The following is a 23,548-nucleotide window of genomic DNA, read 5'->3' as shown; positions in this document are numbered from 1 at the left end:
GCCTGCTTGGAGTTTGCCAAAAGGCACCTAAAGGACTCTCAGACCATGAGAAACAAGATTCTCTGGTCTGATGAAACCAAGATTGAACACTTTGGCCTGAATGCCAAGCGTCACGTCTGGAGTAAACCTGGCACCATCCCTACGGTGAAGCATGGTGGTGGCAGCATCATGCTTTGGGGATGTTTTTCAGTGGCAGGGACCTCAGGATCAAGGGAAAGATGAAAGGAGCCAACTACAGAGATATCCTTTATGAAAACCTGCTCCAGAGCATTCAGGGCCGCAGACTGGAGCGATGGTTCGTCTTCCAACTGGACAACGACCCTAAGCACACAGCCAAGGCAACGCAGGAGTGGCTTCAGGACAAGTCTCTGAATGTCCTTGAGTGGCCCAGCCAGTTTCCGGACCTGAACCCGATCTAACATCTCTGGAGAGACCTGGAAATAGCTGTGCAGGTATGCTCCCCATCCAACCTGACAGAGCTTGAGAGGGTCTGCAGAGAAGAATGAGAGAAATTCCCCAAATACAGGTGTGCCAAGCTTATAGTGTCATACCCAATAACACTCGAGGCTGTAATCGCTGCCAAAGGTTCTTCAACAAAGTACTGAGTAAAGGGTCTGAATACTTGTCTAAATGTGATATTTACGTTTTTTGCATTGTGGGGTATTGTGTGTAGAATGATGAGGGAAAATAATATTTAATCCATTTTAGAATAAGTCTGTAACGTAACAACATGTGGAAAAGTCAAGGGGTCTGAATACTTTCCGAATGCACTGTCATCTCACTTGTAGACCTGGCATACCTCCACCCTTATCTTGGTCTTCCCCTCTTCATCCCCCTCTCCTTCCCTTCCCCCACACTCTCTCGCTCTGTCTCTGTTTCCTTTCTTTCTACCCCCTCTTTTTCTTGTAATAGAGACCTGTTTAAAGCAGGTAAACATGGTTGATGCAAGAGTCAAAACCACTATCTGTATGTGATGATAGAACTATGATGCATAGGTGGAGAATTTGATTTGAATCACAGAAAGTTGACATAACTCAACTTTTATAGTTTACTTCCACGTTATTTAATTGTGTGAGTGTGTGCGTGTGTGTTTCTGTGGTTGTGTGAGCGGTGTACTTAAGTGAACACGTTTACTGTGTGTTTCATGTGCACGAAGTATGCGTTACCTGCTGCCCTGCTTACTGGCGAACCCTCAGGGTTTTCAGGAAGTGCTAAACAGTAACTTCCTCTGACCTGAACTCAATAGCTCTCCAYAGATCTCTCTGTTAAAGCCTATCTCTCTGTTAAAGTCAAGTCAGCACCTGAATGGAATTGATGAGTGCATGTTCCAAAATGTAACCTGACACCCTTTCTTTACACTGTGGTATTTCCTCAGAACACTGTTTCAAAGAAGAAGAAAAAAACACACCGAAACACATTCTCTCTCTCCCTCTCTCAATCTTACACTCTCTCTACGCCCCCCCCCCCCCCCCCSCTCTAAGACCACACAAACACATCCTGTATCAGTTTGACTACCCCAGCCACTCTTATGCATGATTGTCTCACACCTCTGTATGTTAKACTAACATAAMATTGTCAACAGTTATATGGGACAGTACACACATAAACAAACTAGCAAAATGAATAGTTACCCATGGATCGCATATAGGCAGACTCTTGAGTTGATCATTTCATCCCAAATGTAAAGATCAATAACCGAAACTAAATGGTCAAAAGCATTGAAAAACACCAAGTGATTTAATGTGATTGAGTCAATGTGAAACTGATGTTAATGTCATGTACTACATTCTACACTGAGGTAGTTCAGARTGTAGTATGTTCTGGGGTGTCAGACCCCTTAGAGTTGCARWACKTTATGTGGTTTCATTTATGAAATGACTTTGGGAAATACAGAGAGGTTAGATAGAAGGGCTTTAGATAATAAAACATTTAATATAATCTATTTCTATGGCTCAGACAGAGTGGCCAAGACAGGGCTCAAATCCCCGTTGCCAGGGGGATGTGTGGTATAGAGTGGGCAGCGCTACCACTAGGCCAGACTCCTGCACTCTCTTGGTGCATTTCCACTGAGGATTTACCCCAATGTTTTACCCAAAAGGCTCTGACTTTTCTGTTTCCATCTACGTGGGCCGGCACCCGTGTCTCACTGGGCCATGGCTTCGGTGGACCTGCTCAGACTTGGAGCCAAGGCAAGGTCCTGGGCACATTTCAGCTGGCATGTACATAGCAATGGCTAACTGTGAATTTKACCACCTTCTCACAAAGCAACAGTCTTGAATGATGCAGAGGTTGTTGATTCTGCTCGCCACAAGTCTTTGGTGTCAGACTCCTGATGGAACACAATAACACTAGAGCTAACATGAAAATWAAACACTGGTGACACCCTGGTGTGTGGGTAAGTCCAGGTGGCAGGTGGGGGACAGRSGGAGCAGATAGCTGCTTAGTGGCTATTCAGCAGCCTGATGGTCTAGGGGAAGAAGCTATTGGCCAGTCTGACAGTTTTGGGGGACGGGATCATCGATGGGGTATGGGGCTTTTGGATATGAAATTCACCTTGAAATCCAACTCTGAGCACACAGTAAATCACTCAGTAATTAAATGCTGAGTGGGTATGTGTGATGTCTTGAAGTTCAATGGCTGTGATGTTTCAGACAAACTCACTTCTGTGCTTCTYTCTCACACGACCACTTCCTCTGTTCTCCATCCTCCTCAGACTACCGAAATGTTCATGTCCCGCCCTCTCTGAGTGGTTCCTGGTTAGCTAGCTGTGACACTGATCTCAGACTCTGRCGTTCCACTCCACTCTGTCCATTTCTCTCTCTGTCAGTCAGCTGCGTCCAATATCGTCATGGAAACTCTCCTGTTCTGGGACCTGGTGTCTGTGGTCATCATGCTGTTCCTTGTCTCTACAGGTAAGCTACAGTGGATGACCATAGTACAGTGTGTATGTATGTATTTGTGTGCCTGCCTGCCTGTGTTCAGTTTGCATTCTTATTTCTTAAAAGGATAAAAAACATCTCACACTGTCCTTTAAAGTAAAGTACTTACAACATTGTCTTTCTTGTTTTCTGTCCCATAGAGTCAGCAGGTGACTCAACAAAATATCAGAAAAATAAATCAGCTTCTTTGGGAGAAATTGTTACTTTGGTTTGCAATAACTCAGAGGCGAATGCATCATACATCTGGAAGAAGGACACAGTTCTCATTTTCTCTCATAGTGACACACTGAATAAAACTGAAGGAAAATTCACCTCTGACAGGATGAGTGTTGATCCATCTTCTACAAAGATGACTATCTTTAATGTACAGTTAAATGACACCGGGAGCTACATATGTCAAATAACAGATGATCAAAGTGGTGTACGGACAATGGAGTGGAATATGACCATCACTAATAACCTCACAGGTAATGGAAGTAATGTTCTGTTTATACTGTAACATGTGGAGAAGAAACTGTATTCTGTAATGCCAGATATAAATATGCACATTTCTGAAGWYGAATTTTGACATGAACAAAAATGTCAATTATTGTGATAATAATTGCAAACCATCAATACTGAATGTTAATGTTATTATTTGGTTATTATCTCCCTTTTTTTTTACTATATTGTTATAAAGCAWAGAAATATAACACTTGTTTTAGACTTGTCAACTCTCCTGAAAACCACAATTGTTTCTGTCTTAACACAGMTCATGCTGRACATGGCMTACGGAGGTTAWTGCTCTTCACAATTCCATCTGCTATTGGAGGAGTGGTTCTCTGCATGAACATCTGCTGTATGGTCTGGCTGTGTAGGTGAGTAGCTCAAAGTAGTGTACCTAAGAGCTCAGTTCAATCAMATCTGCATTGCTTAAAGCACTGTGGTCTCATTTTGTATCTATTGTTGAGTAGGAGTAAAATGTTCAATAAAATACGTAATTCATGTTACTTTGTTTCTACAGGAAACAAAAACAGGAACAGACTGTCACAAGTCATTGTRATAGGCAAGGAGAGGTCAGTAGCTTAATTCCAGATGGGTTGGGTTAAATGAGGAAGACACATTTCGGTTGAATGCATTCAGTTGTGGTACTAACTGACTAGGTATCCCCCTTTCCCTTTCCATTCAGCACTAGATCATTACTAAACGAAGTGGCTGTGTGACTTGTGTTTGTCCCACCAGCAGGATGCCTTTTCCTRTTTTCTAAAACTCCCAATGTTCTGCTCATGTGTTTCTTTTACGCACTAAACACTTCATGCAGCCTCCTGCTTATGTTTATGTTGTCTTGAAAATGTGCAGAATGTAAGGTTTTAGAAAATGGGAAATTTCTTCCTGAGGGAGGGTCGAACATGCCTTTTCTGAAAGGCCAGGCTACGAAAACGGAGTTTTCATGAATTATTTTGAAATTGCCAAATTTGTGGCTGTGGTAACTAGTGGAAACCAAACTTAGGATCCGAATCACGCTCTGCCCACGTGTTATTTTACACGTAATTTCAAGTTTCTCACTTTACTCTATCAAATCAAATCAAATGTATTTATAAAGCCCTTTTTCGATCAGATGTCASAAAGTGCTTAGGCAGAAACCCAGCCTAAAACCCCAAACAGCAAGCAATGCAGATGTAGAAGCACGGTGTCTAGGAAAAACTCCCTATAATGCAGGAACCTAGTAAGTAACCTAGAAAGGAACCAGGCTCTGAGTGGTGTCCAGTCCTCTTGTGGCTGTGCCGAGTGGAGATTATAAGAGTACACGGCCATTAAGGCCAGATAGTTCTTCAAGATGTTCAAATGTTCATAGATGACCAGCAGGGTCAAATAATAATTGCAGTAGTTGTAGAGCATGCAACAGGTCAGCACCTCAGGAGTAAATGTCAGTTGGCYGAGCATTCAGAGGTCGAGACAGCAGGTGTGGTAGAGAGAGAGAGAGCGAGAGAGCGAGAGAGAAAGATGGAGAGTCGAAAACACTATGTCCAGGRCAAGGTAGCACGTCCGGTGAACAGATCAGTGTTCCATAGCCACAGGAAAAACAGCAGAAACTGGATCAGTATCATGACCAGGTGGACTGGGGACAGCCAGGAGTCATCATGCCAGGTAGTCCTGAGGCATGGTCCTAGGGCTCAGGTCCTCCTGGAGGGTGGAGAGTTCGAGAGGAAAATTAGAGAGAACATATTTAAGTTCAAATAGGACACCAGATAAGACAGGAGAATTTCACTTGATAGGATTAGGCGGCCGTCTATGGTGGCAGATTGACCAGGGCTGCATTTTCTGAGCTAACCTGACCAAGACGCACGTCCAACAACAACACATAAAACCTCATAATTCTGCCCCAAAACAATGACAATTGCTCTCAACCAGTGGCGTATGGGCTTTTTAGGTGAGCAGTGCCCAATTTGTCAAAAGCAGGGAGCGCAACATATTTTGCTTGTCCATTCCCAGCTCGCCTCTCCAGGGTGCTGTTGGAGAGATCCAGCTCTACAGCGCTCCACCAACGCTCTGTCCCCAAAAAATATCCAATATAAATCATGTAGCAGCTATAGGATATGGTAGAAAGAGTATGTGGCCTTTTCTGGGGYGGCAGGTAGCCTAGTGGTTAGAGCGTTGGGCCAGTAACCGAAATGTTGCTAGATTGAATCACCGAGCTGACAAGGTAAAAATCTGTGTTCTGCCCCTGAACAAGGCAGTTAATCCACTGTTCCTAGGCCGTCATTGTAAATTAGAATTTGTTCTTAACTGACTTGCCTAGCTAAATAAAGGTTAAATCAATTTTAAAAATAAATAAATTCTGTAGCCTACAGGCTGGAGATAAAATGTATGACAATGTAATGACACCGACACTTTTTGCAAAATTCAGGTTTCTCTAAATGGCACTCAGTCAACTAAAACATTTGCTGTCATGTTAACAAACAACATATCCTAAAAACAGGACATGTCAAACTAAAATGGACAATATGGAATGGACAATCACAACTGCTGTCCAGGAGTTTCACACCACCATTGTCATGATCAGTGGTTTCAAGTTTGTATTCTTCAATTTTTGATCATAGCGAAAATGAAAATACTTATGCATTTCCTAGGCTCGCGATAACTCCTCATAAACCTGGGTAGCTGATATTCAGAGTTTAAATAGGCAAAATGATTAGTCACAGAAATCAGGACTAATAAAGCCAATGCAATGGCCTGTTTTAGGCTGCACCTCATTGAGCACGGACCAACGCCTTGGATGTCTTTTTTTGGTGCAGTTATTTTTTGGTCTTGCCTATGGCGGCAGAACGGCAAAGACCGGCCCTGACAGACACGGTTTCAATGGGGAAAGCTGAGCTGACTACAGTGACTGTGCTAGTGGCGGACTCCACAAAGCAGCAAGGCTGGCTAGCACCATCATGTGGAGCTAGAGGAGTCAGAAGAGGCTACTCACCCTCTTCTGAACTGTCAACCAATTTTGATCATGATGATTTTGCCAATGAACAACTGAAAGAACATTCCAAAAACATATACACCGAGTGTACAACACATTCGGAACGCCTSCTCTTTCCATGACATAAACTGACCAGGTTAATCCAGGTGAAAGCTATGATCCCTTATTAAATCCACTTCAATGTAGATGAAGGGGAGGAGACAGGTTAAAGAAACATTTTCAAGCCTTGAGACAATTGAGACATGGATTGTGTATGTGTGTCATTCAGAGGGTGAATGGGCAAGACGAAATATTCAAGTGCCTTTGAACAGGGTATGGTAGTAGGTGCCAGGATTACCGGTTTGAGTGTGTCAAGAACTGCAACACTGCTGGGTTTTTCACACTCAACAGTTTCCCGTGTGTATCAAGAATTGTCCACCACCAGGCCTCCCGAGTGGCGCAGCGGTCTAAGGCACTGCATCRCAGTGCTAGCTTCGTCACTACAGATCCTGGTTCGATCCCAGACTGTGTCGCAGCCAACCGGGAGACCCCGGAGGCGGCACACAATTGGYCCAGCATCGTACGGGTTGTCCTTGTACCATCGCACTCTATCGACTCTTGTGGCTGGCTGGCCGCAATCCACGCTGACACGGTCGCCAGGTGCATGGTGTTTCCTCTGACACATTGGTGCGGCTGGCTTCCAGGTTAAGCAAGCATTGTGTCAAGAGGCAGTACGGCTTGGCTGGGTTGTGTTTCAGAGGAGGCACGCCTCTCCCGAGTCCGTATGGGAGTTGCAGCCATGGGACAAGACTGTTACTACCAATTGGGGAGAAAAAGGGGTAAAAAATGTATTAAAGATAAATAAACAATGGTCCACTGCCCAAAGGACATCCAGCCAACTTGACACAATTGTGGGAAGCACTGGAGTCAACATGGGACAGCATTCCACCTTGTAGAGTCCATGCCCAGATGAATTGAGGCTGTTCCACACAAAAGGGTRTGCAACTCAATATTAGGAATGTGTTCCTAAAGTGCAGTCTAGACACAGCAGTAGCTGAAAGGACTGAGAGGGGGAGCGCAGCGGATCCTACATATGCGTAGAAATCTCTGTATCTTTTGTCCAAAACCTCTGTGCTCCAGAAAATCCAGAACTGCACTCACTCCGTTTTTTAAAACACTGCACAAATGTTGTTGTTTCTACGGTAACTTACTGGCAGCCAGTACCTGTAAGAGAAGAAGTTAAAAAAAGGTACGGTATGTTACTGTACAGTAATTTACAGTATCTAATACTGTTACTGTACTTGATTTATGACACCAATGATACTACTGTCATTGTTATACAGTAACAAATACTCTAACTGTAATCTTTGGTATCATTTTACAGTAAATTAGTAAATTGGTAAATTCATTTTTTTTTTGCTGTATGCTGTTTACGGTTGGCACAAATACAAATATTAGACCTCCCAAATATGCTAATGTTCCCCGCCAGTACATTGTCCACACCTACATTTCAGAGCACMGTGATGATTGTAGCTTATATTCAAAATATTGGGTACAAAAATGTACCATAATAATAGATTATCCGCACAACCAGTACCATATGAGTTCCTTATGTGTGTACCTTTGACCTTTTTGTACCCCAGGGAACCCACACTGTAGCCTAACAATATTCTTCTTTTTGAGAATGTGTGAATACAGTGCCTTCAGAAAGTATTCACACCCCTTGACCTTTTCCAAATGTTGGTGTGTTACAGAATGAATTTAAAATTGATTAATTTATTATTTTTTTTTAAAACACATATTCTTACTTTGACATTATGGACTGTTGTGTAGCCCAGCTAGGTAAGAAAACTCTATTTCAACTCAATTTTAAATTCTAGGCGTACCAACCAAATTTGGAAAGGTCAAGGTATGAATAACTTTCTGAATGCACATACATACAGTAACCAGTCAGGTGTTTCCAATGTGAACGACGTTTGTGCATGCCCAGCTGCTGATTTTCTGGCCGTACCTCCTTCCTAACACAGTCTGTGAGGCCTTATAGCAATCAGACAATGTTACAGCCAACCCTCATTAGACACATCAATGTGTGGCTTAAGCGAACGACTTACATCATCCCACTTTTATGTGTAAACATAACTTATGTTAATATCCCAACTGGAAATCTTGGGCAGTGACATTTCCTCTTCATGATAATGTTTCCTTGCTCCACTACTAGCCTGCAACCGCAAAGAACACCCTCGCAAAAAACATCACAGGCAATGGCCACTCTCTATGAGGGAAATATAAACAAACGTCTTGATCTCGCGTATTGGAGGGAACCGACTGATAAACCTCCTCTCTCTTCGTAGTGGCAGGAGTCCAACAGAAAAGCAAATACAGATGGCTCACATAGACACAGTGCACCACACCTCAAATGATCACCACATAACCACATAGTCGGTGCTATTTGGGTTGCATTACTTCCTGCTCCTGTGTTATCTGATCTGAGTAGGGCTTAGGGCAATGACTCTCTGTTTGTTCTAAACAATGGCTGGCGTCTCCTCGTGCTATTCTGCGTTATGGTCTGGTCCCAGGTCAGTTGGATTAAGAAGTACCAACTGATGTTCACCATGAGAAGCTGAATGAAACATGTCCATGTCCCATAAGCGACCACTTCAGGAGGTTGGGAAGCTGCTTAGCTTGAAGCTAGCTGAACTTGAAGCCAAAGAAGCGATCTCTCTGCTGAGATGCAAGCACTGAGGCATACAAGTCCCTTGGACAGTTCTTAGATGTGTCTTTCTTTTGGTCCGATAAGACAAACCCAGCTGCCCTTTCCAGCCTTAAACTACATTAATCGGATTCTTTCTACGCCTTCCACAATGCTAATGTGAAGTTCACTAATGCTCCTTCTGTTATAACATCCACTTTGTCTCAACCCGTTTCAATGGCCTTCCAATGTATGTTGATCAGCTGATATATATAGAAGGGATCAAGTGATTCTCCCCTCTTTAAAGTATGAACCGCACACCACCTCAACCCTCACACCCCTCACCACTCTCCTCTATTCTCCGCCACAATACCTGCCGCACACACACCAGGTACACAGTGAACTGAACTGACCCCATTTCATTCCGGTGGTTATTTGAAGTTCAATTTGATTCAACTGTCACCCGCTCGGGTCCAGGGGTTGTGAGTGTGCCCTGCCATTGACCAGGCAGCTAGGGACCTCCTGAAGTTGGGATCGATCATGTGTCTTTGTTTTTCATTGGGGGTGGGGTGGGGGGGGGTGGGGTGTCAGTGGAGGCGACTGCTGATAAGGCAAGGTGACTGATTTCCGCCACAAGCACACACCTCATCTGCTGACCTGTTGGCCCACTCCCCTTTTTTCCCTCATAGGCCCCTGAGTCTGGGACTCCAGAAAGGTCTGTGACCCGGTTCTAGTCTCAGTTCCCTCTCCTTAAACTTGATTCCATGCAACTAGGAAGCCATTCTGGGTCTACTGGTGCCACTAACATTTGGTTCCCCACCAGAAGTAATCAATGTAAATGCCATTACGTTGGCAAGAGACACAGTTAGGCTAAGTAATTGCAGTATGAAGATAATGATAGTATTCATGTTTGATATAGGGAAGTTCATATCAATGTCTTTAATAAAAATACACTCCTCTAAGTAAATAATAAAAGGGAATATGGCACTAGCTAGTGAGTTATGTAGTGATGGCGAGTAATACGTCTTGAATAAGATAACGATGTAATGTGTGTAGACATTGTGATTAGGAGCCAGGCGGATAGACAGGCAGTGTAAGTGACAAGGAGGAATAGGCTTATTGGAACAACACCGATCACAGGAGATGTTTTCCAGATCAGCAATGGGTAACAGTCAGAACAGGCGAGGTTTGCATATTTAGAAGGGGGGCTTCAATGTATGTCGTAGGAATCAAACCAAACAACCGATTCATTTTCTGGTCGCCTTTCCCATTTGTGAATTGTTTTTAGCCGCTCGGTGGCCTGCCCGCTGAAGTCCTGTTGCCGTCTGTCTCCGCGGCCGGCACGTTTTTTTAAACGGTCCTATTGTGCCGATGGGATTTAAATTAGGTTAAGATAAATTAAAATTGAATGTCCCCGAGTGGACTAGTTACAGGTTTGACAAAAATGAGTTTGAAAATCTATAGCAAGACTTGAATGGCTGTCTAGCAAWGATCAACAACCGATTTGACAGAGTTGAAGAATTAAAAAAAGAATAATGTGCAAATATTTATAATCCAGGTGYGCAAAGCTCAGAYTTACCAAGAAAGACTTAAAGCTGCCAAAGGTGATTCTAACATGTATTGACTCAGCGGTGTGAATACTTACGTAAATTAGTTATTTCTTTATTTAATTTGCAATAAATTTGCAAATATTTCTATAAACATATTTTAACTTTTCATTATGGGGTATTGTGTGAAGATGAACGATTWAAAAAAAACTATGTTTTGTTAGTCAAACAAAGTGTGGATTAAATCAAGGGGTATGCATACTTTCTGAAGGCACTGTAAATTAATTTGTTCTTATACTTTTGGTCCACCAAAATGGGGGGACTATGTACAAAAAGTAATGTAATTTCTAATGGTTCACCTGCTAAGGATAAAAAATACCCTCAAACTAAAGCTGACAGTCTGCACTTTAAACTCATAGTCATTGTATATTTTMAAATCCAACGTGCTGTAGTTCAGAGCCAAACAAACAAAAAACGTGTCACTGTCCCAATACTTTTGGATCTCACTGTATTTATAGCTGTCTTGTAGTTTATATATTTTTGTTGTGTTGAAGGAATTTTTGCCCTCTAGGCACCATTGCAACTGAGACATTTTTCTCAATTTGCCTCCCCTGAATAAATTAGAGTAAATAAAAATGATTTAGGAAATGTCAGAGTAATACATATCATGAAGAAAAGTTTGAGTGGGAAAATGTATAAAATGTCTCTTCATAATTATGAAGATCAGTGTTAATCTGTTTGGTATCTCTAATACATGCAATAGGACAGTGATAACTGAGATCATTAGCAAAGACCCCACTAGATAAGTACTTGTGGGGGCAGTTTGTCAGAATTAGGTCAATCAGTGAAGAGTTTGTTTGATTTTTTACATTAATTCGTGTGGCGTTTTGCAATGAGTTGAGTCAGGTTAAAGTCAAGACAAATATTCTTAAAATGGCCGGGGTAAGCCAATATAAGTTGAAATCCYCCTAACGCGACAAATTCAGATGACAGAATGGTGGTGTAGCCGKAAATGTCAGGTTGCTCGCAACCAGGAGGTTTTGAGTTTAAATCCCAGTAGGTTGAGTCATTTTACAAGATTGTACTGTATCACTTAGCATGTAAAATTATAATATCTTACCGGCTACTGAGTTGCAGTTAAAATACATTCAATATATTTTACAAGAGTGTACTGTAATCAGAATACAGCAACATACTGTAATTTTACAGCAATAACACTTAAAAGTTGTCTTCAATATATACCACTTAGAAAGTATGTGGACATCCCTTCAAATTAGTGAATTTGGCTATTTCAGCCACACCCATTKCTGACAGGTGTATAAAATCAAGCACAACGCCATGYAATCTCCATAAAAAAATATTGGCTGTTGAACGGCCTTACTGAAGAGCTCAGTGACTTTCAATGTGGCACCATCATAGGATGCCACCTTTCCAAAAAGTCAGTTTATCACATTTCTGCCATGCTAGAGCTGCCCTGGTCAACTGTAAGTGCTATTATTGTTAAGAGGAAACCACGGTAAGAAAGATTACAATAAGATCATTTGTTACCGTAAAATGCCTATAACGATGGTGTTCTATGACCCCAACAAGCGTCTTGGGACTCGTCTGAAGTCGATACAGCCTATCTGCCAACTTCTGTCTGTCTGTAGCAGTTTGGGCTAGACACTAATATGACCCCTCTGTGGAAAGTTGAGACTCTCATGAACATGTCGGTTGTTTTTTGTATTACGCACACAGGCCTCACAAGACTCGCCTGAAGGTCCCCTGGTACCCATAGCSACGGGACGTAGTTTGGGGTGGGGGTGATGCAATGTCTTTACCGACGGGGTGGGAGTGAGGAGGGGATGCAGATATTTTGTTTTTGCCCACTCTGAAGATGTTTATTGTTCCACTAAAACAGGACAAGTAAAGACACACTGCACTACTTTTGTGATATTTTTTTTTACTAAATGTATTTGAGTGTTTACCAGCATTAGTAACTTGAGTCAGCTAATTATCTTTACGACAGTTAATCTGATAATACTTGTGGAATATAAAAATACTTGCTCTGATATACTGTATGTTTTCCAGTTTCTTGAAGTACTTTGCAAATGCAAATTGTTTCTATGTGAAAACTGAAACAATCTATTCATTCCTTTTCCATTTTAGTAGACGGTCTTATCCAGAGAAACTTACAGTAGCGAGTGCATACATGTTCATACTTCTTCGTACTGGTCCCCCATGGGAATAAACCCACAACCGTAGAATTGCAAGCGACATGCTCTACCAACTGAGCCACAACATAACATCATCACAAACCACTTAACTTCTTTCAGCTAAGGGGCAGAATTTTTATGTTTGGAAAAATAACGTTCCCAAGGTAAACGGACTATTTCTTAGGTCCAGATGCTAGAATATGCATATAATTGACAGATTAGGATAGAAAACACTCTAAAGTTTCCAAAACTGTCAAAATATTGTCTGTGAGTATAACAGAACTGATTTTGCAGGGGAAAACCTGAGGAAATCCAACCCGGAAGTGCCTTTTATTTGGAAAAATCCCTATTCCGTTGCCTGYCCCTCCTCCATTTAAAGGGGTATCAACCAGATTCCTTTTCCAATGGCTTCCTCAGGCTGTGACCAGGCTTTAGACATAGTTTYAAGCTTTTATTTTGAAAAATGTGCGAGATTTTTCAAAACGCGTCAGGTGTCCTTTGATTAGTTCCTGCGCCCGAGAGATGTAGCTCAACATTTTCTTTCTCTGTAGTATTGAATAGGTTAACGTCCGGTTGAAATATCATCGATTATGTATGTTAAAAACAACCTGAGGATTGATTATAAAAAACGTTTGACATGTTTCTACGAACATTACGGATACTTTTTGGAATTTTCGTCTGCCTTTCAGGACCGGAACGAGCCTGTGGTTTTCTGAACATAACGCGCAAACCAAATGGCGGTGTTTGGTTATAAAACTAATCTTTATTGAACAAAAATAACATTTATTGTGTAACTGGGAGTCTCGTGAGTGCAAACATCCGAAGATTATCAAAGGTAAGCGATTAATTTGATTGCTTTTCTGACTTTCATGACCAAGCTAATTTGGGGCTAGCTGTTCTTACTGTTTTGTCTAGTGATTGATAAATTCACAAACGCTTGGATTGCTTTCGCTGTAAAGCATATTTTCAAAATCTGACACGATAGGAGGAGTAACAACAAGCTAAGCTGTGTTTTGGTATATTTCACTTGTGATTTCATGATTATAAATATTTTTAGTATTATTTTTGAATTTGGCGCTCTGCAATTCAGCGGTTGTTTACGAAAATGATCCCGCTAAAGGGATCCGTGCGGCAAGAAGTTAATGTCTTCATGGTGATGGAAAGTCTATAGGTACAAACCTAGATGACCAACCTACTATACACAATGMTTAATTTAGGATTAAAGAAGTGCAAGATCTGTCTTTGTCCAAGTCGGTCCATTAGACTTTGTTCACCAAAATACCCAAATTACATTATGCTATAAAGACCTCTGATTATTCACTGTTAAGGGTTCATACACATTTTCCATTACTTCTACATGGCAACCACATTTTCATGACCATTATTATAGCCTACATGAAAAAGTAACCCCTCTTTGGGATCGGTGTACCGATAGCGTTCCACTTTGACAACATCTGGTGAAATTGCAGAGCATGAAATTCAAAATACAAAGATCGTAATATTAAACATTCATGAAAATACAAGTGTCTTATATCGTTTAAAAGCTTAACTTCTTGTTAATCCAACCGCATTGTCAGATTTCAAAAAGGCTTTACCGCAAARGCATACCATGCGATTATCTGAGGACAGCGCCCCACATCAAAATACTTTTTCAAACCAGACCAGGCGTCACAAAATCCCAAATAGCGATAAAATAAATCACTTACTTTGAAGATCTTCCTCTGTTTGCAATCCCAAGGGTCCCAGCTACACAATGAATGGTTGTTTTGTTCGATAAAGTCCTTCTTTATATCCCCAAAAATCAGTTTAATAGGTGCCATCAATTTCAGTAATCCACTCGTTCAACATGCATACAAATGATTCCAAAAAGTTGCCGGTAAAGTTCGTCCAAACAWGTCAAACGATGTTTCGAATTAATCCTCAGGTACTCTAATATCTAAATAAACTATACAATTTAAGACGGAGAATAGTATGTTCAATAGGGAAGATAAATAGCGAAGAGCGCACACCTCATTCACGCGCGCAACAAGGATACTTTCTAATGAGAGACACCTTGGAAAAACTACAACTACTTGCTCATTAAAAAAAAAAACAAGCCTGAAACCCTTTCTAAAGACTGTTGACATCTAGTGGAAGCCATAGGAACTGCAATCTGGGTCTTATCTATTTGTTTTTCCAATAGGCTATCATTGAATCGTGACCATGATTTCCGGATGCCCACTCTCCATTGCTATTCAATGCAGATCCCGCCTTCATTCCGCTTTGATCAATCTTTTTTTTTGCCTCAGTGTGTGAATCTAGGTCGGCAATAGGCTCTTTGTTTAATAGAGAAACTGGTGCACATTTCCCCCAAAATTAGAAGTGCCTATATGGCACTCTGGTCAGCTCCGGCCCAAGTMAAGCACTGACAATACAATAATGTACATTTACATTATGTCACGGCTGTCTTCTTCCTCCTCGTCTGAGGAGGAAAAGTTTGAAGGATCGGAGGACCAATATGCAGCGTGGTATGTGCTCATCTTGTTTTTAATAGAAAGAGAACACTTTGCGAAACTAATACAAAAACAATAAACAACGACCGTGAAGCTAAATAACAAATAGTGCTGACACTAAACACTACACATAGACAATCACCCACAACCCACAATACAAAACAGGCTACCTAAATATGGTTCCCAATCAGAGACAACGCAAAACAYCTGTCTCTGATTGAGAACCATATCAGGCCAAACACATAGAAATAGACAAACCAGACATACACCATTGAATGCCCACTCAGATCACACCCTGACCAAACAAAACATAGAAACATACAAAGCAAACTATGGTCAGGGCGTGACACATTAAGTGGTTTGTAAGGATGGTAAATTAATACTGCACAAAAGGTGGTTGTTTTTCATGTTATTTGACCAAGAAAAATACTTWATTTGATGTGGATGTTTTGTGTCTTTGCCCATAACTTTGCACCTTTTGATATAAGTGTTTGAYGACAGGGTTTTGTTCTTTCTGGATTCCATTAGAATGACAATCACAGAGAAAGATACAGGGCAACAACTCTTACAGTTCAAACTATTTCATCCTGCAAGATACTATTCTTAAATATATAACTACTTTTTTGACACATTTTTGTTAATTAATCTATTTCTTTTATTCCAATTGTTCAGGGGGTGCTGCAGCACCCTCGGCACTCCTACAGTTATACCTGTACCAGTTGAAAAAATTGATGGAAGTATATATGGAGACTGTTTAGTGCCATAAATAACAAGTTAAATACAGTACATGTAATAAAAAAGAAAATGTTTCCTGACCTTTCTTATCCTCTACCGATTCACCCTCCCGGATCCGGGATCCTCCTCATCAAAAAAGCTGACTAGCATAGCCTAGCCTAGCGCCACAGGGATATCATATAATATAATTTCATGAAATCACAAGTCCAATACAGCAAATGAAAGATAAAATCTTGTGAATCCAGCCATCATTTCCGATTTTTAAAACGTTTTACAGCGAAAACACAATATATATTTATATTAGCTCACCACAATAGCCAAACACACAACGYCATGTTTTCACCATGTTTTCACCGCCAACATAGCTTTCACAAAACCCACAAATAGAGATAAAATTAATCACTAACCTTTGAACAACTTCATTAGATGACAGTCTTATAACATCATGTTATACAATACATTTATGTTTTGTTCRAAAATGTGAATATTTATAGGTACAAATTGTGGTGTTACATTGTGAATACGTAGCCATAATGCACCAAATTGTCCGGAGAAATTTTGGACGGTCACGTAATCTAACCAAAAAACTCATCATAAACTTTACTAAAAAATACATGTTGTACAGCAAATGAAAGATACACTGGTTCTTAATGCAACCGCTGTGTTAGATTTAAAAAAATAACTTTAGTACAACGTACAGCATGCAATATTGTGAGACAGCGCCCAGCAATTCTCCGCCTTGTTGGAGCCAACATAAACCACAAAAATACGAAATAACATCATAAATATTCTCTTACCTTTGATGATCYTCCATCAGAATGTAGTGCAAGGAGTCCTAGTTCCAGAATAAATCATTGTTTTGTTTTAGAATGTCCATTTCTTCTGTCGAATTAGCAACTTTGGCTAGCCATGTGGAGSGCACATGTCCAAGAACTCTTGGCGTATGGAACGAAAAATTCCAAAATTCACAATAAAYGTCGAATAAACTGGTCAAATATTACTATTTGGGAGACAGATATATTAACAAATATCCACCAACAAACTTTATTCTAGAGCTGGCTGAATATGTTTTGACGTATAACTATTTTAGGATTGATGATGAATACTACCTCCAAACGAATGGAACATCGATGGGCTCCACATTCGCGCCGAGCTATGCTAACCTATATGTGGGTCTTTTTGAAGAACGTTTTGTTAATGATGAAAACGTAAATCCATTTTTGAATAAAGTCCTGAAGTGGTATCGATATATTGATGACATTTTTTGCATATGGGAAGGAACGGAAAAATAGCTGTCAGATTTTATGGCACTACTCAATGACATTGACCCCAATCTCAAATTCACTATTGAATGTGACACACAACGTGTTCATTACCTCGATATGTGGATTGAGAAATCAAATGGAACCCTGTTTACAACTCTGTATAGAAAAGAAACGGATAGAAATACTCTATTACAGGGGACAGCTTCCATCCTGAGCCATTAAAAAGAGGACTTCCAAGAAGCCAGTTTTTCAGACTACACGGTATATGCCACTCCACAGAGGATTATCTAGAAAAARCAGCGGAGATGCGCATGAGGTTTCTAARAAGAGGCTATTCGCCACAATGTGTGGATGAAGCTCTGAATTTGGCATTGGGAAAAACACGAGATGAACTGCTACAAAAAAGACCCGCTAAAGCTAAAGAACAATCCGTAATGTTCACAACCACATTTACTTTGAAYTCRCGAAAAGTGGGAGATGTGGTCAAGAAACACTGGCTTTGYCGGCTGAATTTAAAAATCCACTACTTATTGTGTATAGGAGAGGTCGCAATTTACGTGATAAATTGGTTCATGCCAACTGCCAACAACAAAAGAAAATCAGCCAGGCTCTTTTACGCCCTCTTCCAAATGGTARCTATAAATGCAGAGGATGCACACAGTGCAAMAACATRATGAAGTGTGACTATTTCTGCCACCCACACACAGGAAAACGGTTCTGAATAAATTACTTGATTACGTGTTCCACCACCCATRTTATTTACATTATTAAATGTCAATGTGGGCTCTGCTATGCCGGTAAAACCTCTCGTTCTCTCAAACAGAGAATTAGTGAACATAAAAGTTCCTTTAGGAGAAACGACAGGGATTATCCAGTCGCAGTACATTTTAATGACCTAAAGCATGACATTTCTACCTTTTAGATTTTGTGGTATAGAGAAAGTTAAGATATCAGACAGGGGAGGTGATATTATTAATAATACTCTGAGTAAAAGAGAATGTGTTTGGATTTTCACCCTCCAGACATTATTTCCTAAAGGACTTAATGATGAAATGCCTATGTATGTTATGTTGTGAATTTGAACATGAATTATGTCCCTATTTAAGATTACTCTGATGTTTTCCGTACGATGTACCCAATGATTTATGAAAACTTGCTATGTCATCATTGTGGTTTTACAGACGTGTTTATTTCATCTTATTTACACACTTTATTAGAATATTTATGAAATGCATATTATTATATTTGGTAGCACTTATTTGTTTTTCCTTCGACTCCAACCCCTTTCGATGCGTGGAACGGATGCGGGTGAAGCTAGGTCTACGTAAGCGTGCTATTTTCTTTTTTTTATTGCACTTTTGGCAGTAGTTACAGCCACGAGTCTTCTTGGGTATGACCTTACAAATTTGGCACACCTGTTTTTGGGGAGTTTCTCCTATTCTTCTCTGCAGATCCTCTCAAGCTCTGACAGGTTGGATAGGGAGTGCCACTGCACAGCTCTTTTCAGGTCTTTCCAGAGATGTTCGATCGGGTTCAAGTCCGAGCTCTGGCTGGGCCACTCAAGGACATTCAGATACTTGTCCAGAAGCCACTCTTGCGTTGTCTTGGCTGTGTGCTTAGGGTCATTGTCCTGTTGGAACGTGAACCTTTGCCCCAGTCTGAGGTCCTGAGTGCTCTGGAGCAGGTTTTCATCAAGGATCTCTCTGTATTTTGCTCCGTTCATCCTTCCCTCGATCCCGACTAGTCTCCCAGTCCCTGCCGCTGAAAAACATCCTCACAGCATGATGCTGCCACCACCATGCTTCACCATAGAGATGACATTTGGCATTCAGGTCAAAGAGTTCAATCTTGGTTTCATCGTACCAGAGAATCTTGTTTMTCACAGTCTGAGTCCTTTAGGTGCCTTTTGGCAAACTCCAAATGGGCAGTCATTTGCCTTTTACTGAGGAGTGGCTTCCGCCTGGCCAGTCTACCATAAAGGCCTTATTGGTGGAGTGCTGCAGAGATGGTTGTCCTTCTGGAAGGTTCTCCCATCTCMACTGAGGAACTCTGGAGCTCTGTTAGAGTGACCATCGGGTTCTTGGTCATCTCCCTGACCATTGCCCTTCTCCCTCGATTTCTCAGTTTGGCTGAGTGGCCAGCTCTAGGAAGAGTCTTGGTGGTTCAATACTTCATCCATTCAAGAATGATGGAGACCAATGTGTTCTTGTGGACCTGCAATTATGCAGAAATGCTTTTGTACCCTTCCCCAGATCTGTGCCTTGACGCAAACCCGTCTCAGAGCTCTACGGACAATTCCTTCGACCTCAAGGCTTGGTTTTTGCTCTGAAATGCATTGTCAACTGTGGGACCTTATATAGACAGGTGTGTGCCTTTCCAAATCATGTCCAATCAGTTGAATTTACCACAGGTGGACTCCAATCAAGTTGTAGAAACATCTCAAGAATGATCAATGGGAACAGGATGCACCTGAGCTTACTTTCAAATCTCATAGAAAAGGGTCTGAATACCTGTGTAAATGAGGTATTTCAATATTTTTCCCCCAATACATTTGCAAAAATTTCTAAAAAACTGTTTTTGCTTTGTCATTATGAGGTATTGTGTGTAGATTGATGAGAAAAACATTGAATTTAATACATTTTAGAATAAGGCTGCGATGTAACAAAATGTGKAAAAAGTCAAAGGGTCTGAAAACTTCCGGAAGCACTGTACAGGACAGACATTTCAGAATAAACTTATTTTAGGGACTATCTGTTCTTAAAATGTAGTGAATCTGTTATCCAATGCGTTTGTATGAGCTAATAGCAGTAAGGCAAAAAATAATTTGTCATGAAATCATTGTTTAATATTTTTTATACTTGAAGGGGTCTTACAATTCAAATAGCTAAACGATCCTTGATTTGACCTTCTTAAAATAATTCCAAATACTTTAGTAGCATCCCCCAAAGCGGAGCCTCCGGAGGCATTGCTCTCCTGTATCACCGTAAAAGCTGCACATCTGCATTTGGCCTTGCAGCATTTACAGTATGTCAGTACAGTATTTACAGTACATTTACAATATGTCCTCTGCAGAAGACAGGGCATTCATACTTATGCTTCGCCGAGCAACGCAGAGCTGTTGTGAAGGAAGTTGTCAAGGAAGTGAGTTTGTGTTTATAAAGAACCTCCTACCCTCACCTACCCTGGCCCAATCGTGTCAATACGGAGCTATTCGGAGTCATCTGCATTGTTACACAATTTCAGAGGCACGCGGTGATGCGGTGACAGAGCCGAATTTGGCCTCTGCGTACCTCCGGAGGCTCCGCAATTGTGTCCCACCATACATGATTTTCGGATCAAGCATAAATTGGCTCTTACTGTATGGGTTAATCAGCACTGTCTCCTCTCTTCATCAGTACTGTCTCCACACATCTCTACTCTCCTTTTGTCTCAAATCTTTTTTGCTCCCTGATGTCTCTCCTGTTTTCACCTCTTCTCTCATTTTTATTTATTTATATCTATCTAGGCAAGTCAGTTAAGAAAAAATTCTTATTTACAATGACGGCCTGGGAACAGTGGGTTAACTGCCTTGTTCAGGGGCAGAAGGACAGATCTTTACCTTGTCAGCTCGGGGATTCGATCTAGTAACCTTTTGGCTACCGGCCCAATGCTCTAACCACTAAGCTACCTGCCACCCTCATTTATCTCTTCTCTCTCCACTCCTCTCTTCTCTCCCCTACAGGAGAGCAATGCCCAGTCTGATGGTCACACTGCCAGAAGAGAACAACACCAGTGGAGTCAATACTTTGAAAGACTCAACTCAGTCTATGGACAGTAGTAATCACACAGCAGGTACTTAACATGACAAAAAAGAGTCAGGTATCATAGACGGGTTAGCTGACAAGGTCACGAAAACAAAGCGCATGCTTCAATGAGGCAGAAGTCCATGTGTAGTTGTGATTCTGKATGACCAGATAACTAGCAACATTGACAAGAAGCTGCCATGTGGGATTCTTAGGTGGTTCGTTTCAGCTTGTTGTGTCTAGTTAGTGATACTGTGATGGAACATTTTCTTTTTGTGTTTTTCTAATAACCAATTTCTGTGCTCATGCAAGTGACTGATTGAACGTGCAGAGGAGGAATCCTCACTATCAGCATGCAATTTGGCAGTACACCCAGAACCGTGTTTTGAGAACTAAAGGGATATCTTAGTTTCAAGGTCTCAGCTTGGAGAGAGGAAGCCTCTTAAGGTATTGGTCGGTCACATGCATGAACCAAACGTTAATGATTAATTAATTATGAATAATGAATAAGCTAAATCATGCAAATATAACTTGTCTGTGTGAGCAGTATATAAGAGAACTAACGGGACTGGCCCGGTGAAGCTCTCTTCAGACCGACACTTTATGCATCTAAGTTTGACTGGGACATCTACAGCGTGCTCTAAATAAACAATGATTCATTTAAGATTGACTTCGAGTGTCCCTGTGTAGAATTTCCATGACAATGCCATATCCTGTTTTGAGGTATTTTGACTGATGTCACATCTTTGCTAATATGGCAAAAATGTGCTAGCTAGCTAAACAACAACAGTAACAGCATATTTGAGAGACAACAAGYGCTCAATGTGCAAATGTATTTATGTTTCCAATGGTAACACTTTACTTGACACCCAGCGAGAAATTCAGGTGTACATATATGGGTCATGACAGTGTTATGACCATATAATGACAGGATATGACAAGTTATGTCAGTTGATATGACATATTATGATATGGTTATGAGCGTGTCATAACACTGTCATGAYCCATATGTACACCTGCGGGATCATCTGAGACCAGCTATCCGGGCAGCTGATGAAACTGAGGAGTATTTATGTCTGTAATAAAGCCATTTTGTGGGGAAAATATCATTCTGTTTGCCTAGGCCTGGCTCGCCAGTGGGTGATTGCCCTCCCAGGCCCACCCATGAYTGCGCCCCTGCCCAGTCATGTGAAATCCATAGATTAGGGCATCATTAATTTATTTAAATTGATTGATTTTCTTATATGAATTGTAACCCAGTAAAATCGTTGACATTGTTGCAGGTTGTGTTTATATATTTTTTCATTAATACCTYATTTCAGTCATCAGTCRAAGAGAGGGTGTATTGTCCTGCTCCTGAAATCTGCTCCTGCATTCATCCCAGTCATCAGCCACAGAGTATTGGGCTAGGTGCATGTCTGACATCAATTTGTGCACAATTACAATGATCATTTAATATTGTCAATTTCAGAAAATTTTATATAACAAACTTACTGTTGACAATTCATCTATGGTGTAATGGAATGTGTTGCCTTGTGTGGTAGGTGTTGTGGGTTTTGACACTCTTATGTAGGTGTCATAACCAGCCATAAAATAATTAAATATATGTCACAACAGGTGACATATATGGGTAATGACAGTGTTATGACCATATTATGACAGGTTATGACAAGGTATGTCAGCTGTTATGRCATATGATAAAATAGTTATGACTGTCATAACGTGTTATGACGCTGGGTGTCAACTAAAGTTTTTATTTTTCTGTAAACATTGAAGACCAAAAATAGTTTACATGTGGTCAACAGTCTAAGCCAACCCGTCTGTTTTGGCCCATAGTTTTGCACAAGTCGGTTTTGTTAATAAAAAACAAGAAAAGCATCAGAACACCACATTTGACGCTTTACACTTTACAAGTTTAAACTTAGTTTTCTTATTAAACGTTTTACAATAATAACACAACATTTATGGTTCATTGTATTTGCTTTTACTTTATTTAAGATGTTAATAACAAGCAGGTTTCTGGATAGCAGTTTAAGGCCAAGGTAAAATTAGTTTCATGTTGGATATTCATTTTTCTCTTATCAATAGCTACTGAACCAAGAATGCCATAACTTTGAAAATGGTATATTCTGAATCAGGGGACAATGGAGAACAATCCATAGCTTTTTAGGAATTTGTGGAGGGGGGTGGGGGGTTGATTCGTTTCTCAATTTTCAATAGCTCTAAAACCAAGCGTGCCATCACTATGAAAATTAGATATTGCAACAAGAGTTACTATAGTTTATGTTTTCTGTTAGCCCAGAGGATATAAGGATGTAATTGTGTAACATCAGGTTGTTATAGTTTTGTATGGTGTACACTCAAGTTGGCTTGTCAGGACGGTCAAAATATTCCTGTTCTGTCAGAACTATACTGCACATACAACTGTAATCAATGATAGCAGATATTAAACCGTTATTTCGTAAATATTACCT

General features: G+C 40.7%; 1 protein-coding gene across 1 annotated transcript; it reads left to right on the top strand.

Annotated features, from left to right (window-relative positions):
- The first annotated feature begins 2,779 nt into the window (after window positions 1–2,779).
- LOC111979194 (uncharacterized) lies at window positions 2,780–21,745 on the top strand. Its single transcript, XM_070448858.1, has 5 exons — window positions 2,780–2,912; window positions 3,080–3,406; window positions 3,691–3,796; window positions 3,943–3,994; window positions 21,014–21,745. The coding sequence occupies exons 1-5, from the start codon at window positions 2,849–2,851 to the stop codon at window positions 21,107–21,109; spliced, it is 645 nt and encodes a 214-aa protein (XP_070304959.1). The 5' UTR covers window positions 2,780–2,848; the 3' UTR covers window positions 21,110–21,745.
- Window positions 21,746–23,548: the final 1,803 nt, after the last annotated feature.

Source organism: Salvelinus sp. IW2-2015, linkage group LG2 (genome assembly GCF_002910315.2).
Source record: "Salvelinus sp. IW2-2015 linkage group LG2, ASM291031v2, whole genome shotgun sequence".
Classification (NCBI taxonomy): Eukaryota; Metazoa; Chordata; class Actinopteri; order Salmoniformes; family Salmonidae; genus Salvelinus; species Salvelinus sp. IW2-2015.
The sequence above is the reverse complement of the archived record's forward strand: the minus strand, read 5'-3'. Positions and strand labels throughout refer to the sequence as shown.